The sequence below is a fragment of the Uloborus diversus genome, chromosome 5, assembly GCF_026930045.1.
Source record: "Uloborus diversus isolate 005 chromosome 5, Udiv.v.3.1, whole genome shotgun sequence".
NCBI classification, from domain to species: domain Eukaryota; kingdom Metazoa; phylum Arthropoda; class Arachnida; order Araneae; family Uloboridae; genus Uloborus; species Uloborus diversus.
In genome coordinates, this window is record NC_072735.1 from 132,731,724 (window position 1) to 132,746,425 (window position 14,702).

The following is a 14,702-nucleotide window of genomic DNA, read 5'->3' on the forward strand; positions in this document are numbered from 1 at the left end:
AGTAACTATTAGTACCTCAAATCATACTGCTTTTTTTTTTTTTTTAAATACAGTCAAACTCTGTTATAACAAGCATGAAGGTACCATGACATTTGCCCATTATAACCAAGTGTTTGCAAAAATGGGTTAGCTAAAATATTAGAAAATACTTTGTTTAGCTTTATTTCTGTAAAAGTTTGTTAATTTAAACAAAGTAGTGTGGATTAAAGAAAAAAATAAATAAATAAATACAATTATAAAAAAGGGAACTTTTTCTTTAACTACAAGACATACATTTCAAATAAATCAATTCTTAATTGAATATAATAATTTAGCTCAATAAAAAAATCAAGTAAACATACACCAAGATTTTCCATCCTGTAAATTGAGATTGACAGCCTCTTTTGCTTTTTCTAAGCTCAGATGTACATTAGGCAATTTCTCTTCAGGAGTATCTGCAATCTGTCGTAAGACCATAGACAAGTTGCGTAATGATTCAGCATTTTTTCCCTATGAAATTCAAAATAATTCTCATGAATAATGTAAACCATGCAAAGACAAAAAATAAAAATTTTTGAGGGACTGAATAAAACTTTTGAAAGGTGCTAGAAAATAAGAGTTTTTGCACATACATTTTTAAATAAAAGAACTGAAATTTACTGCAAAATTTACAGTGAATTCTTAGTTAAGAAAATAGGGAGGAGGGGGTAAGAGAATAGGGGAGCGTTGGTATGAATGGGGGGGGGTTGCCGACGTATTTCGTCTGTTTTCTCTAAAGGTTAGATCTTTCTCTTTTCTTCTGATTTGAAACAAGCGCACACTTTGACAACAGGGAGTCGAGTTTTTGTAGTTGACCAGTTTTCCAGCGAAAAAGCGTTTCAGTTCTTCAGTCTGATTTTTAACTCCGGCAAAATGGTTGGTGAAAAGTGTGTGTTATCAATTAAGGATAAAATTAAAATTTTGAAGTTTATTGATGAAAACATGCTAATGAAGAAAATTCAAATTGCTGCTAATTTTAAAATTCCTACCAGTACACTTTCAACAGTAATAAAAAATCCGTCAAGCTATCAAAAAAAACTATGATCAAGGAAATTGTAAAAAAAAATGAAAATTTGAAAATCTACTTATTCTGAAGTAGAGGAATGTGTGCGTTTAAAACTTAGTAAATTGCTAAAAGAAATAATTAGTTTTTGTCATTTATGCAATGTGATATATCTACATGTCATTGTGAGAGTGTGACAATGACTTTTTTTTCTTCTTATTTATCTCTCATTTATCTTCTTTTTTAATTTTTTAAACTTTTTTTTTTCAAAACCTTGATAACTCAAAACCTCTATATCTCAATTTTTTTTCCTTCCCGAGAGATTCGAGATATCGAAGTTGTACTGTATTTTCAATTCTACAATTGCTGCTTCAGCATGTTTCCTATAGAATCAAGTAAAAAAAAATTACAAAATTCTAAGGACCAATAATTGGGTACAGTAGAATGTCAAAAATCCAAAGTAATTGGGATCTTAGGGAGTTGTGATTTCTGAAAATGACCAAGAAACTGCTGTTTAGAAAAATAATAGGCCATTAAATCAAAATAAGTGGTTATAAATACATATTGTACCCTCAAAGCAACAGTAGGATATCTTACTGTTGTTTTCTGGGATTAGATGTCCTACGGTTGCTCTAAGGCGACAAGATACACTACTTAAAGTTACAATTAACAAAAATTAACTTTTATTGCTTACTGAACACAGAATAAAATGCATTAAAACTTTATGATCAAGGAAGTGCATTTGGATTTTTGATGTTTCATTTTTTCTTTCTTTTTTGACGGTTTATTGTATACTAGTGGTACCTGCATGCCTTTGCCCGTAGTAGAAAATGAAAAGGTCAGTTGATTTGCTTGTATATTTACAAATAATGGATGATGAATTTCTCGCCAATTCGATGTGATCATTTGCTTGCCCATGCTATGGTAGCTTTTTTGTCCATGTAAATAGTTTGTCCACGTCATGATAATTTGCTTGGTAAAATTTTCTTAAAACTGGAATAGATAAAGAATAAAATCGAATTTTTGAAAAATCGCTTCGAGGTGCACACTCCATGCTACAACTAATTCTGCCTTAATTTTCATGAAAATTGGTCAAATGGTCTAGGCGCTATGTGTGTAACAGACATCCAGAAAGACTTTCAGCTTTATTATTAGTAAAGATTAAAAACAGTAAAAGATAGGTTTCAACTCTTTTTTAGGGGTAGAATAAGTCCCCCTATAGGGGGGAAGGGAAAGTGGGGGCTCAAAGCCCCCCCCCCCCCTTAGAAATTAGAACTTACTTGCCTTTAGTATTTTTATCTTTGCAAATATGTAAAAACATTTCTTTTTCAGCCATTAATGAATAAGTTATCAAAAATATCAAATTTTAATAAATCTAATCTGTATTGAAATTGGTTCCCATGGGGAAAATATCTGAGCCCCCCCCCCTTACAATTTTGCATATGGGCGCCTGTAAGGGGTAGTATGATGTGGAAAATTATTTCATTGAATTTGATGTGGCATGTTTCACCACTAAACCATTTTGTTTCAATGAATTTAAAAGAATTTTTTATAGAGTGGTAAATTTTTATTTTATAAGAAAAGAAAAATCAAACAAGTACAAGCAGGATGTCAATACATTACCTCCCTCAATGCACTTTCGAAACAGCTTTTGGCAGCTTTTATATCACCTTTCTTCCAAAAGCAAGTTCCTAATTCATTCCAAGCTTCAACATTCTTAGGATGGAATTTGACTAATTTCGTCAGTATTTCTACAGTTTCGGGATTGAAGTCAGGCAAAACATTTAGCGCTTTTGCTTTTAGTAGATCATGCTCCTTTTTTTCATTGGCACAAACCTCATCTAAAAAATTCATAGAATATTTCATTCTTAGTGTGAAAAATCAAAAAGTATGCTGCTAGTATAATATAACTATACACTAGGGCTGGTGGATGTAGGAATTTCTACATCGCGATGCATCGCCAACCCTACATTGCAATGTAGCGATATATCACAATGTAAAGGTTTTTTTTATTTTCAATATAAATTACACCAGATACTACAAACAGATTCTAACATCAGCAAGAAATTGTAAGGCAAATGAGAAAAAAAAAAAAAAAGAAGAAGAAGAGTTGAAAATGCAAGATAGCAAAAAATATTACGGACATGTGTTTTGAGATTACAACAAACCTATTTTTTTCAATGGAAGAAAATGTGAGCTTATGGAAAGTCTCACCTTCTTGCATTTAAAAAGGGGTTTCTCCAAACACCAAAGTACGTGTATGCAATCCTTTTTGCTATTTTACGCTTTAAGCATTTTTTTTTTAGGTGAATGACTATAAGATAAGTTTTGTTCATCAATATACTTTCAGTCAAGTGCTTAAAAAATTTCATTTCTTGCAAGTTTTGGGAAAAGTGAAGGTCTTGGTTCACTTATGATACTTCCACACAGAGACGCCCGGAACTTAAATTTTTGGGAGGGGGGAATTTTTTAATTTGTCGAGTTATACTCTGAATTGTACCAAATCATAAGTACGAGTATGAACACAAACATGTATCCAATAAGAAGAGACATAAACATCATTTTTTATAAAAGCAATTTCACAAAGCAGTCTCCAAATTTACCGAACCGTCAGAAAAAAATTTGAAATAAGGACACTTTTGGTAGGTCACAGTGACCTTCCATCGGGGTATACCTTCTTCCACAACGTTTTGAAACAATAAAGAGATTAAAATGGCAACAATCATGGACCGGTGTCTGAACATCAATGCTTAGATTTGTAGTCGGTGCGGTGACAGCGAGGCAGTCATCAATATTAGAAAAGAGATTGACCCTAATACATTGATGGTAAAAAATTCGATATTTTAACAAAAACATAGACATCATAGCCCTACTTTTGAAAACATTGACATCTGTGTCACATCCTTGTTCGGCATTGGTCAAGAAATTAACCACATAAAGAAAGAAACAAAAATTAACAAAAACCATAATCATGAAAACCAACTAATCAAAATTAAATACCACTGCATAATAGTATTGGACAACTAATAACTTCATTTATAAATGAAAATTTAAGCTACTGCTCTTAAAAGACAGACATCATAATTGTTTTTCCTTCTAACATGTTACTTAAAGATGAGGTCAGCACTTTTTATATAATATTTTATGACAAGCATTATTTGGTCTTAAAAAGAATGAAGATCATTAGAAACAAAAAAGATATAGTCGACTAAAACTAATTTGATATATTTAGAAAATGTCAGGAAATTTACAAATTTTGATTTAACAAAAATATGTATCAATGAACTAAAACATTTAATAGTTTTATTGTTGTTTTGGCTGTGCTGAGGAATTTATTAGTGCAACTAAGTTTTTTTTAATGGTTTTCATGACAAATAGAGCAATAAGTTGAATTCCTTTCCGAATGTAAGTTCTTTTAGTTTATAATTATTTGTGGATTCTTTATTATTAAGCACTTTTATTATACTTGGTCTGATTGTCACAGAGTAATCTGAGGCCTGCTTTTGCTTATATTTCAGCAACTAGATCACTAAGAGACTTCTAGATTTCACTGAATGATTTGCTTAATCTTAAGGTACAACTTAACGCCGAAAAATTAAAATTCTGAAATAAAATTATTATTTCGGTTAGGATGGAAATTTCATGTAATTTCCCCATCAAATGTTTAAATATAAACTTCATAGTTACAAATTTTGTTGCCTTGCAAATGTAATGCCAATAGTAATCATAATGAAAATTTTGAATCAAGGCTTCTCTGGAGCGAGGATGAAATTCATTCACTGACGTTTCTTTTTTAGGGTTTATCCTCATCTATGCGAATAATCAATAATGGGGCTAAGTAAAGAGACATACTAGGATCTTTATCACAAGTAACTTGTACACTGTGAACCATTCTTTTGCTTATATCTCAGCAACTAGATCACTTAGAGACTTTGGAATTTCACTAAATGATTTGTTTAATCTTAAGGTACAACCAGGGCCAGATTTAGACTTAATGGGGCCCTAAGCTATTTCAGATCTCGGGCCCCTTTTGTAGTTTGAACAACGATTCTCTCAGTGGTGTAAGAGGTATTTTCAAATTTTTTCTCCTTTACTATGTTTGTCTATTTCCTCTGATACATACAGCAATACTTTTACTTTGTTTATCTTATTTTAATGTGTATTTCCCAGATGTCCTGTTTGGATTGACCTTAAGAGGAAGACTGGTATCAAGACCATTCTACACATGACGAAGACCAGCACCAGCCTAGCTGGGCCCGGAGCCTGTTGCTGGTCGTCACATTTGTATTTGTATTTGTACAAGATAGGACTCCCCTTACAGTGGAGTATAGAATATTCCAAATTGTGGAGGGCACAGAGGTTTCTCCCCAGGAAGAAATTTTGAAAAATAGATATAAAATTCTGCATTTTGAAGCCTTATAAGATGTAGTTGGAACTACAAAAATATCAGGACAGAAATAGGCAAACAAAACTTTTTTAAAGTTATATACTCTTTCGAAAATCAAGATAATACAGTAAAAATTGTTTTTGATTTGACAAATCAATGACAGCAGTTGACAGAGAAATAACGTGGGAAGAGAAAAGACAATACATTACTTGCTCACATCGGCTTTTGGTGCAATTAGTTTTTAATTACCCCTCCAACGCACCGACAAATACAACAATTAATTAAATAAAAAATGATCAATAGTAAAAAATGCTTTAAAAGAAATAGTGTGCAGTTTTAGAGGATTTTCAAAGACTTATCTGATTATTTTCAAGGACTCTAAAACAATTAAAGTTACTTAACGCACTTCATTTATTCTTCCCAGTCTCTGATATTTAGTAATTGATTGCATATTTTTACAGTGTTGTTCTAACTTTGTAAGAAACAGCTATTTTAAATTTAAAAGAAAAAGAAGCTATAGATTTCTCATGACAACAACTTTGCTTCAGTTGCAAATGGGGCAGAAAATAAAAAGGAATAGAGGTAGTACATGAAATAGTGTTTTTCCCCCCGTGTTAAACAGATTGACAATATGCAGAAGAAGTAAGCTTAAAGCAAACAATAACAAAACTATTCTCAAATTACTGCATTAGGAATTATATAAATAGCAAGATATGAAACATGTGAGTCACAAAAATTTGGGAAGAAACGTGAGAACCATGTTTTTCACATTTTTTGGTGCAGGATCCAGCAAAGAGCTGAATTTGACTTATATTGGCATTCTTCCCCCTACCCCCTCCCATTTGTGGTTTGTAGCCAAATTTTTAAGGTTTTCATGCACTAGAAAATAAAATTAATTTTTTCAAGTAGGGGAATGTGGGGCAAAGTGAAATGGTTAAGATGAGTAATTTTTTTCAAAATGAACAAATCAGAAATTTGTTTTGAATATTATGTACTGTATATAAAGAAAGAACATTATATTTTATTATGAAACCTGCCTTGAAACAATATTTTTAAGTTTTGGCAGAAAGTTTGACACTTCAAAAAGAAAAAAAAAGGAAAATTTTCACCTTTTTTTTATGGGACAAAGTGAAAAATAAAATATTTTTCTAAGGAAATATTTTCTATTTGAAGTAAAAGATATTTTTGATCAAAAGAATTGTTAAATGAATAAATAAAAAGATAATAAAACAATAAATAAATAATTAAATCAATAAATATATGAAAAACAAATAAAATAAATGAGCGAATAAAAGAATGAATGAATAAATAGATGAATTACTAAATGAATCAGGGTTGGGTTTTGGACTGTCCAAAACTGGTTTAGGACAGGACAGGTGGTTTTTACCCTCCAAAACTGTCTTAAACTGCGGCAAAGTTAAAGCGGTGTAATCTAATCAATTCATCTTTACTGCAGTATTCGTAATGCATTGGCGTCGTCAGATCAAATTTATTGGGGGGGGGACCAACTTTAACATTGTCAATTTCAAGTTTCTTCAAAAAAAAAAAAAAGTATATATATATATATATATACTAGCAGTACCTGCACAGCGATGCCCGTGCTAAAAATTTAATGGAAGTTCGTTGAATAAAAAGAATTGACGCCCCCTCCCTGCCTCTGATGTGAAATGATCGTTTTCCTTTGTATAAAATGCGTACACACCTTTTCAAAAAAAAAACAAAAAAAACTATTTAAGTTTCTTTGGAGTTTAAAACTTTTCGTCAAAAAATTAAATTAGTTTTACAGTTGCTTTAAAACTCTAGAGAGTGAAGCGATTTTTATTGCAATTTAAAATATTTTGCCAAATAAAAAAAAAAAGACATCAAATAATATCTTTCAAATGTAAAAATAATTCTGCAGCTCTATTGTTTATCGCCAAATTTGCCCAGCAACCACGCATAATCCATCCGTCTAACGAAAAAACAAAACAAAACATCCCGTGGAACATTCAAAAATCATTTTCAGAAAAAAAAGAAGAAAATATAGTACATTTCACTCGGATAAAAACAGATCAAAAGTTTCTTTTCTTTGAAAACAAATCGCCAAAACAATGAATTACATTAACGGTTGCCTTAAAACAATAATCCTAGACTGAATCCCCCCCCCTGCTCAGCGCCTAACGTGCCAAGCGACCACATTACCGGAACCCATCCCTTTTGTGCGTGAAGCGGATGTTTTTTCTTTGGCAATAATAAATGTTTCGCCAAACAAACAAAAAGGTATAAAATCACATTAACAGTGACTTTCAAATATTTATATATTAGGAGCTGTATTGCCCGGCTTTGCCCGGTCTACCTTGAGAACAAAAACTGTTTCAAGTGACATATATTCAACAATTAATTTAAAGAATAACTTAATAACTTAAAGAATAACTTAAATAAAAGGAAAAAACACCATGCAAAATTACCCTTCCAAACAATGACGAAAGATACTAAAACACTTTTAAGAAATTAAAATGCGAAAGATGGATTTTAAAAGCCTAACCATGGAAACATGAAATAAAATAAGTTTAAAAAATGAGATGCAAAATAAGAAAATATACAATGAATTCAAAAAGCGTAACCATAGAAACGCGAAAATAAAATGGTTGACAACCTGAATCAAAATGACATATTTCGAAATTGATTTAAAAATGCTTGTAACTTTTTTTCCTTTGCAGATAGAAGCTAATTTTTTCGACCACAGGTCGAAAGAGATCTGGAGTAAAAAATCTCGCTTTTTCCAATGCTGTCAAAAAGTAAATTGTGGGACAATTTTTTCACTTTTTATTGATAGATTTAACAAAGAAAGTAATGCCTAAATTTCAGCTAAGCCTAAAAAAGTTCGAGCTAAAAACCCAAATTACTCCCGCCTTAATTAAACTAGAGCATTGAAATAAATTGTTTAGAACGCAGAAAATTCAACCGATTTTAACGATATATAATATTAATATGTGCAAGTAATTTTTCACCCCTTTAATAGCCAATAATTGGCAATTTACGTGAAATTTGGGCCTAAATTTGAATTAAAAAAGAACTATTTATCGGATTTTTTCGAATTATAGCCTATATTACTCAGTAAGAAAGCACCTTTCATACAGTGAAAGAATTTTTCAAATAGGTGCAGTAGTTCTGGAGATTACCTCAAACATATAAACACACAAAAATCCGCCCTCTCTCTTTATAATATTAGTAAAGATATATATTTAATAGCGATATAAAATTTGAACAAGAAGGGACGTAAAATTGAATCCCAGTATCAAAGTGCTGCCTATGGCGCCTATTGAACTGAGTTGTGAAGCTCGATTCATTTTAACTTAAATCGTTTGAATTGTCCAGGTTTAAAATGCAGTTTATGTTAATGTTTCTTTGTATATACGTATATACATGGTAAAAATGGATTAACATTACCATTTAGTATATAATCTTAAAGACTCAAACATCTTGATTAGCATATTCACACACAAAAACAATAATAATAAATAAAATAAAATTAATTCCACCAAAGAAACTTTTTCTAATCAGCACGAGTGATTAAGATAACTTTTTTTTTCTGGGGTGAATTTTTTTCGAAGACATTATAATGAAGCGTTAACACAAGACAACATGATTTAATCGTTTTTTGTGTATTTCAAGCTTAGTCAACCAACTGATGCAGAATATTGACTTAGAAATGGAGATCCGGGGGTATTCCCCCGGAAATTTTCTGAAATTATTGTCCCATAAACGCAGTTTTAGACGATTTTGGTGATGTTCAGGAGAAGAGAGATTTGGGGACTTCGGAATTTTCTCGAAATCGAAGTTTTAAAAGCACAATTGCAAGCCATGTTCGAGAACAAACAATTTTTGAAAATTGAAGCTTCAAAAAAAAAAAAAAAAAGACTTTAAATGACTTTTGATGGTGTTGGGAAAAGGAGTTTTTAGTTTTCTTCCCCAGAATCTTTTCGTAAGTGGAATTTCGAGCGTCTAAACACGAGGTTTTAGACGCTCTTTGATGCTATTAGAGGGAGTTAATTTTCAGGGGATCTCTAGAATATTTTTACAGTTGAAACACTGAAAACGAAAGCTAAGACTATCTTTGATAGTAGGGAGTGGGTGTGTTTCTATGGGAATACTGTGAGAGCGCTCTCCTGGAAGTTTTTCGACACTGAAACTCTAAACACGGAATGTAGGCTATCGTTGTTCACGTTAAGGGAAGAAATGGGATATGGATCCTCTCCCTTGCTGTCAAAATCAAAGTTTCAGAAACACAATTTTAGGCTACCTCTGATGAAGTAAACTGAAGGGATAAGGCTTGAGGAGAGTTTCTTTCTTTTTTAAAACTATTTGACTGCTTTGGTTTTCTATACAGAAATTTTCAATTTCCAGATAGATACTTTATTTGTTTGAAATACCTCTGCGGCTTCAGTAAAAATACTTTTAATATTTTAGACTGGTGTAATATTTTACCCTGATACTTTAAGTCTATTTTTTCACTTTATTTTAAGTATTATGCCTCCTGAATCTATTAATTAAGTTTTGTGTTTTACTTTTTTTTTCTTGCATTCAAGTACTTAGAACTTCTGGTGTGTTTTAATCTTTCTACATGTATTTCAGCTTTTTTTATATTTAAAACGTATTTCGCTCGCCCAGGTTAAGTAATTTAATAATACAGAATCTCGATATTCCTAAATAATATTTTAAGATTGCATTTAGAAAAAATAAAATAAAAGAAATATATATGCATATATCTTTTTTCACTTTCACTGTATTTACTCGTTCAACATCTAATTATTCATTTTTAAGACTGAAGGTTTTTCTTTTTTTATCATTAAAATGAAATTGGAAGATCAACTTCTAAAAAAAGGGGGAGGAGTGACATATCAGTTATAAGAGGTGGTCTTCTTCTACTGTTGCAGGAGCTTTGTAGAAACTCAGAAAAGTTTCTTGGGGATTTAAAATGTCTTCTAATCTTGATATAATGTATAACCCTGAAATTTCTGTCCTGCCATAGAAAATCACGGAGAAAATAAAAAGTGATTTCAATTGATCTTCTTAATAAGATATAACGTCTCATTTTGAATATCTGTTTGAGTACATTTTCTCTCTCTTTGAAACCTCTGCCTGAAAAAAAAAAAAAACTTGGGTAATGTTCATTCCTTCACTGCAAACCCTCAGTAGCTGCATAAGGTATCCTTCACCATTGCCATGTCTTTGTGGCTTCCTTGTCTTGCGAGCAGGCCCGCTATTTAAGGCCCTCTAGATTTGAGAAAATATTGTATTTGGCACATGTAAGTGGGCGTGTTTTTTCTTTTTTTTTTTGTGTAATTTACATTGACCCTTTACAGTTTGCCCCCCACCACCGTCCGTAAAAATTCGAAAAAAAATTCGGACCTGCTTGCGATGTAGTTTAGACTTTTGGTAATAATTAGCAGCACTTCGGCAGCAATTCTTTGCTTTTAAGTTTTCATTCTAGACAGTTGCTTTACTTTTGTGCTGGCGAAGTTCATTTCGATTTTAATACATAACAATTAAAAATTCCAACTCCATTTCACATGAAAAATTATGTTTTATGTGACTGTGCATTATCCTCCTTTTTTGAAATTAAAACAGTTATAAGTTCCAGAAAATAACGGATATGATTTTAACAAATTCCATTTTTTGAGGGGGTGTGATTGTCAATCATTGAGGGGTCCGGACCCCTCGGACCCCCCCGTCCGCGACGCCCATGAATGCATACAGGGCCGATCCTAGGGTGTCGGCCGCCCGTGTGCAAAGACCTAATGTGCCGCCCCTCATAAGTAATTTGCATATTTTGACTAATCTTTAACGTCTGTATAAATCTTTCTTTAAATTTCTATGTCAAGTTCGAATTTTAAAAAGGGGGGGGGGACAGAAGAATGATCGTATAAAAAGGAAGAAATTTTTTATAAAAGGGTGTCCCAAAATTAACGCAAGATTTGAATTTGCCACCATTTTTTCCATAAATTGTTGGCAGCCATAAAAAAAGAACAATTTGACAATTGAGAGTTTAGGGTTAGTAAAAATGGGGTGTTATTGTACCATACAGCTAGAGAGAGCGAAACATTTCAATTACTGCATGAGGCATTTCCTGGCCGCGTACTCTCACATTTCGGTGATCAGAATTGGCACCCTAGATCGTGAGATTTAACATTTTTAAATTTCTTCTTATGGGGTTATTTGAATTCAAAGGTCTATGTCAACAAGCCCACAACCACCCGTGCATTACCGTGTTGCGATACCGAGCGCCAATAACAGTAACTGCTTGACCAACCTCAACTTTCATTATTTTTGAAACAATTGTTCAATAATGAAAGCGCGTTATTGTATCGTATAACGCTCCATTTTTGATTACTCTAAACTCCGAGCTGTCAAATTGTTCTTTTTTCATTGTTGCCAAACATTTATTGCAAAAATGGCGGCAAATTCAAATCTTGCATTAATTTTGGGACACCCTTTAGTAAGAAACTCCTTAGGTGCAATTTATATCTTTGAAGAAATTAATAGATACCAAAATTTACTAGTCGTAAAAACGCATTTTATGGTCTTTCTTCGGTGACATCAGAGAAGGGACGGAGGAAGGGGAAGCGTGGTGGGGAGGTGTCAGGAGTTCAGGGGAGGAGGCTTGCTCCAAGAAAATTATCGAAATTGGCGTATGAAAAATATTTTTAGTTAATCTTTAGTTGGTTTGGTTGCAAGGACAAAAGAGTCAAGTATGTTCAAGGTGCATGGAGAAATTTTCGATATTGACGTCAAATATCGCAATTTTAGGAACTTTTTCGAGACTTGAGGTGAGTAATGTTGCAGTTCTTTCCTAAAATTCTTTCAAAATTGAAATCAATTTGAAGCTATTTTTTTAAGACCGTAGCTTAGGAAGGATCGGCGTTTTTCCCGTAAAATCTCCGAAACTGAAATTTTAAACCCGCAATTTTGGGTTACCTTTGTTGACGTTGCAAGTGGGAGGGAGATTCAATCGTCTCCCATCGAAAGATTTCGAGATATAAGTTTAAAACGCAAATTTAGGCCGTCTTTGGTGACGGTAGGGGATCTGGCGGTTATCCTCCGGTAATTTCTTGGCACTATTTTTTCAAAAACCCGTTTTTGGCTAGGTTTGAAAAAAATAAGGGAAACGTGAAAATATTCCGAACCAAAATATTTTTCGAACTGAAATCCATTATAGGCTATTTTTGGAAAAGAAGGGTTTTGGGGCTCTTAAGCGGATATTTCTAAAATCGCAATTTTATATTATCTTTCGTGACATTAACAAAACTGGGAAGCTTCTACGAATCTTTCGGATATTTTTCAACATTAATATCTGAAAAATATATCTATAGACTTTTGTCCACCTCACCTCGACGACTGATGGATATGCACTAGTACCGTAAAAAGTTACATAAGCCTGGCAGTTCTCCTCCGGAATTCTTCAGAAACATAAATCCCAAAATCGTATTTTAAGCATTGTTTTATAAGAGCGAGTGGGGGTTCAGTGTGCCCTCACGAACTGTGTTTTTGAAACTGAAGTCAATTTCAGGCTAGTTTAGGCAAGAAGCTGTGGCTCCACGGAACCGTCTAAAAACGAAATTTTCAGGTATAGTGATTGCGTTGGAGAAAAGGGAGATCCGGGGTCTTTCCTCAAAAGTTCTTGAAACTGATGTTTGAAAAACGCAATTTTAGTTTGTTTTTCAATACGTTAAGTGAGAGGGGGTGGAATTAGGGGCTTCTCTAAAGACGCTAATTGAGACTGTCTTTGGTAGTAATGTTTGCGAATGGATTTCGTAACTCAAAAACCGTTGATAAAAAGCGTAGGACTTTTGTGCTTAGCACGGCAGTATAGAGCCTGTCCTCCTACCTGATCTGAAACCGGGCAGTTCATTCAAGATTTTAATCAGAAAAATTGTCGTAAAGGGGAAAAGTACAACATTTTAGTTCGTCATTCATATATGTTACTCTCAAGGGAGTCGCAATTTTCCACTTTATCTCCACGCATCCACGATTGTTAAACACAGAGTTAGTTACATAGTTTGTTGTTTGAAATGCTTGCGAGAGTATCTAATCAGTATAGCTTTTTTTTTTAAATAAATAAAATATGTCTTCATTGTTTAGGCCTATAAAAGCTTGGGGAGGGGGGTAAACATTAGTGGTCGCCCTTGGTGCTCCTTCTAGACGGCACCATTTCATGCTTCAGAAGGGGGCCTTTCCCCTCCCCTGTATCCATGCCTGATTACCGGTTCTGTTACAAACTTTGCAACCAAATGAAGCATGTGTGTTAAGAGCAGATATTAATGGACAATAAACCACCAACCACAATGTTCCTTGACATTCTATTTTTCTTAAACTATGCTATGCTGTCGGGAAATCGACACATACTTTGACAATTGAACATTTAAAAATCAGCATATTTATTCTACTTATTATAAGTTATCTTGTGAAAAATTCTTGAGGAATTTTGTTTGATTATAAGAACTATATGATGCGGCCTGCGGCCGCCCTTTGCTTTGGTCGCCCTTGTGCGGCGCACACTCTGCACACCTGCTAGGATCGGCCCTGAATGCATAGATATAGATATTAATGAGGTTTCATTAATGAGTAGTTGATAATATTTTTCTCCAAAATGTTCATTTAAGAAATATTTTACTTAAAAAAATTGCCAATCACTATTACATAAAAACTTCCTTATGTAAGAGTTGGTAGAGTTATGAAAAGAAATTCTCAACACTACCAACACAACTAATTCCAGTTCCATTTATAACTGAAAGGAATATTATTAAATGTGCAATATTTAAGTGCAAAAAAAAAAGTAGCTTAATTTTTTTTAATGATTTTTGCTAATAAGTTTTGCATGACGTTATAACCGAAATTATTTTTTAAATCATAGATTAGAGAACAAAAAATTGATGGTTAAACACTTAGGTTATACAAGTTGTACTGTTCTTTTTTTAGTTCATATTTTTAATGTAATACTTTCTGTAACTATAAAAAAAATTGTAAATTATTGCATTGAAGTCAATTATTGCACTATATTTGGAACACTTTCCTTTGCACACCGGCATAAATGTCGAAAAATTTGGTTTATGGAGGAAAAACAAACTCCTGCATACAAATTGAAATTTTTAATGAAGAATTTAATTTCTAGGTAACTTTAATGTCTAGGTCAGTTGCATAAATCAGTTACATAAAAATTTATACTTGAATGTTCATATTGAATAAATATATTAAATAGTCAAAAAAGTAATACTGACACATTCTGTTTTTGATATTTTCTCACAAAATATAGTT

At 32.6% G+C, this 14,702-nt stretch overlaps 1 protein-coding gene across 1 annotated transcript in view; it reads right to left on the bottom strand.

Moving 5' to 3' along the window:
- The window catches only part of LOC129222621 (tetratricopeptide repeat protein 5-like), a 29,359-nt gene that overhangs the window by 9,569 nt on the left and 5,088 nt on the right, over nt 1-14,702 (bottom strand). Inside the window, exons 3-4 of the mRNA XM_054857146.1 lie at nt 2,645-2,862; nt 342-489 (exon numbers count right to left, since the gene is read on the bottom strand). Coding sequence (XP_054713121.1) covers nt 342-489; nt 2,645-2,862 — 366 coding nt within the window. The remainder of the gene's footprint in view (nt 1-341; nt 490-2,644; nt 2,863-14,702) is intronic.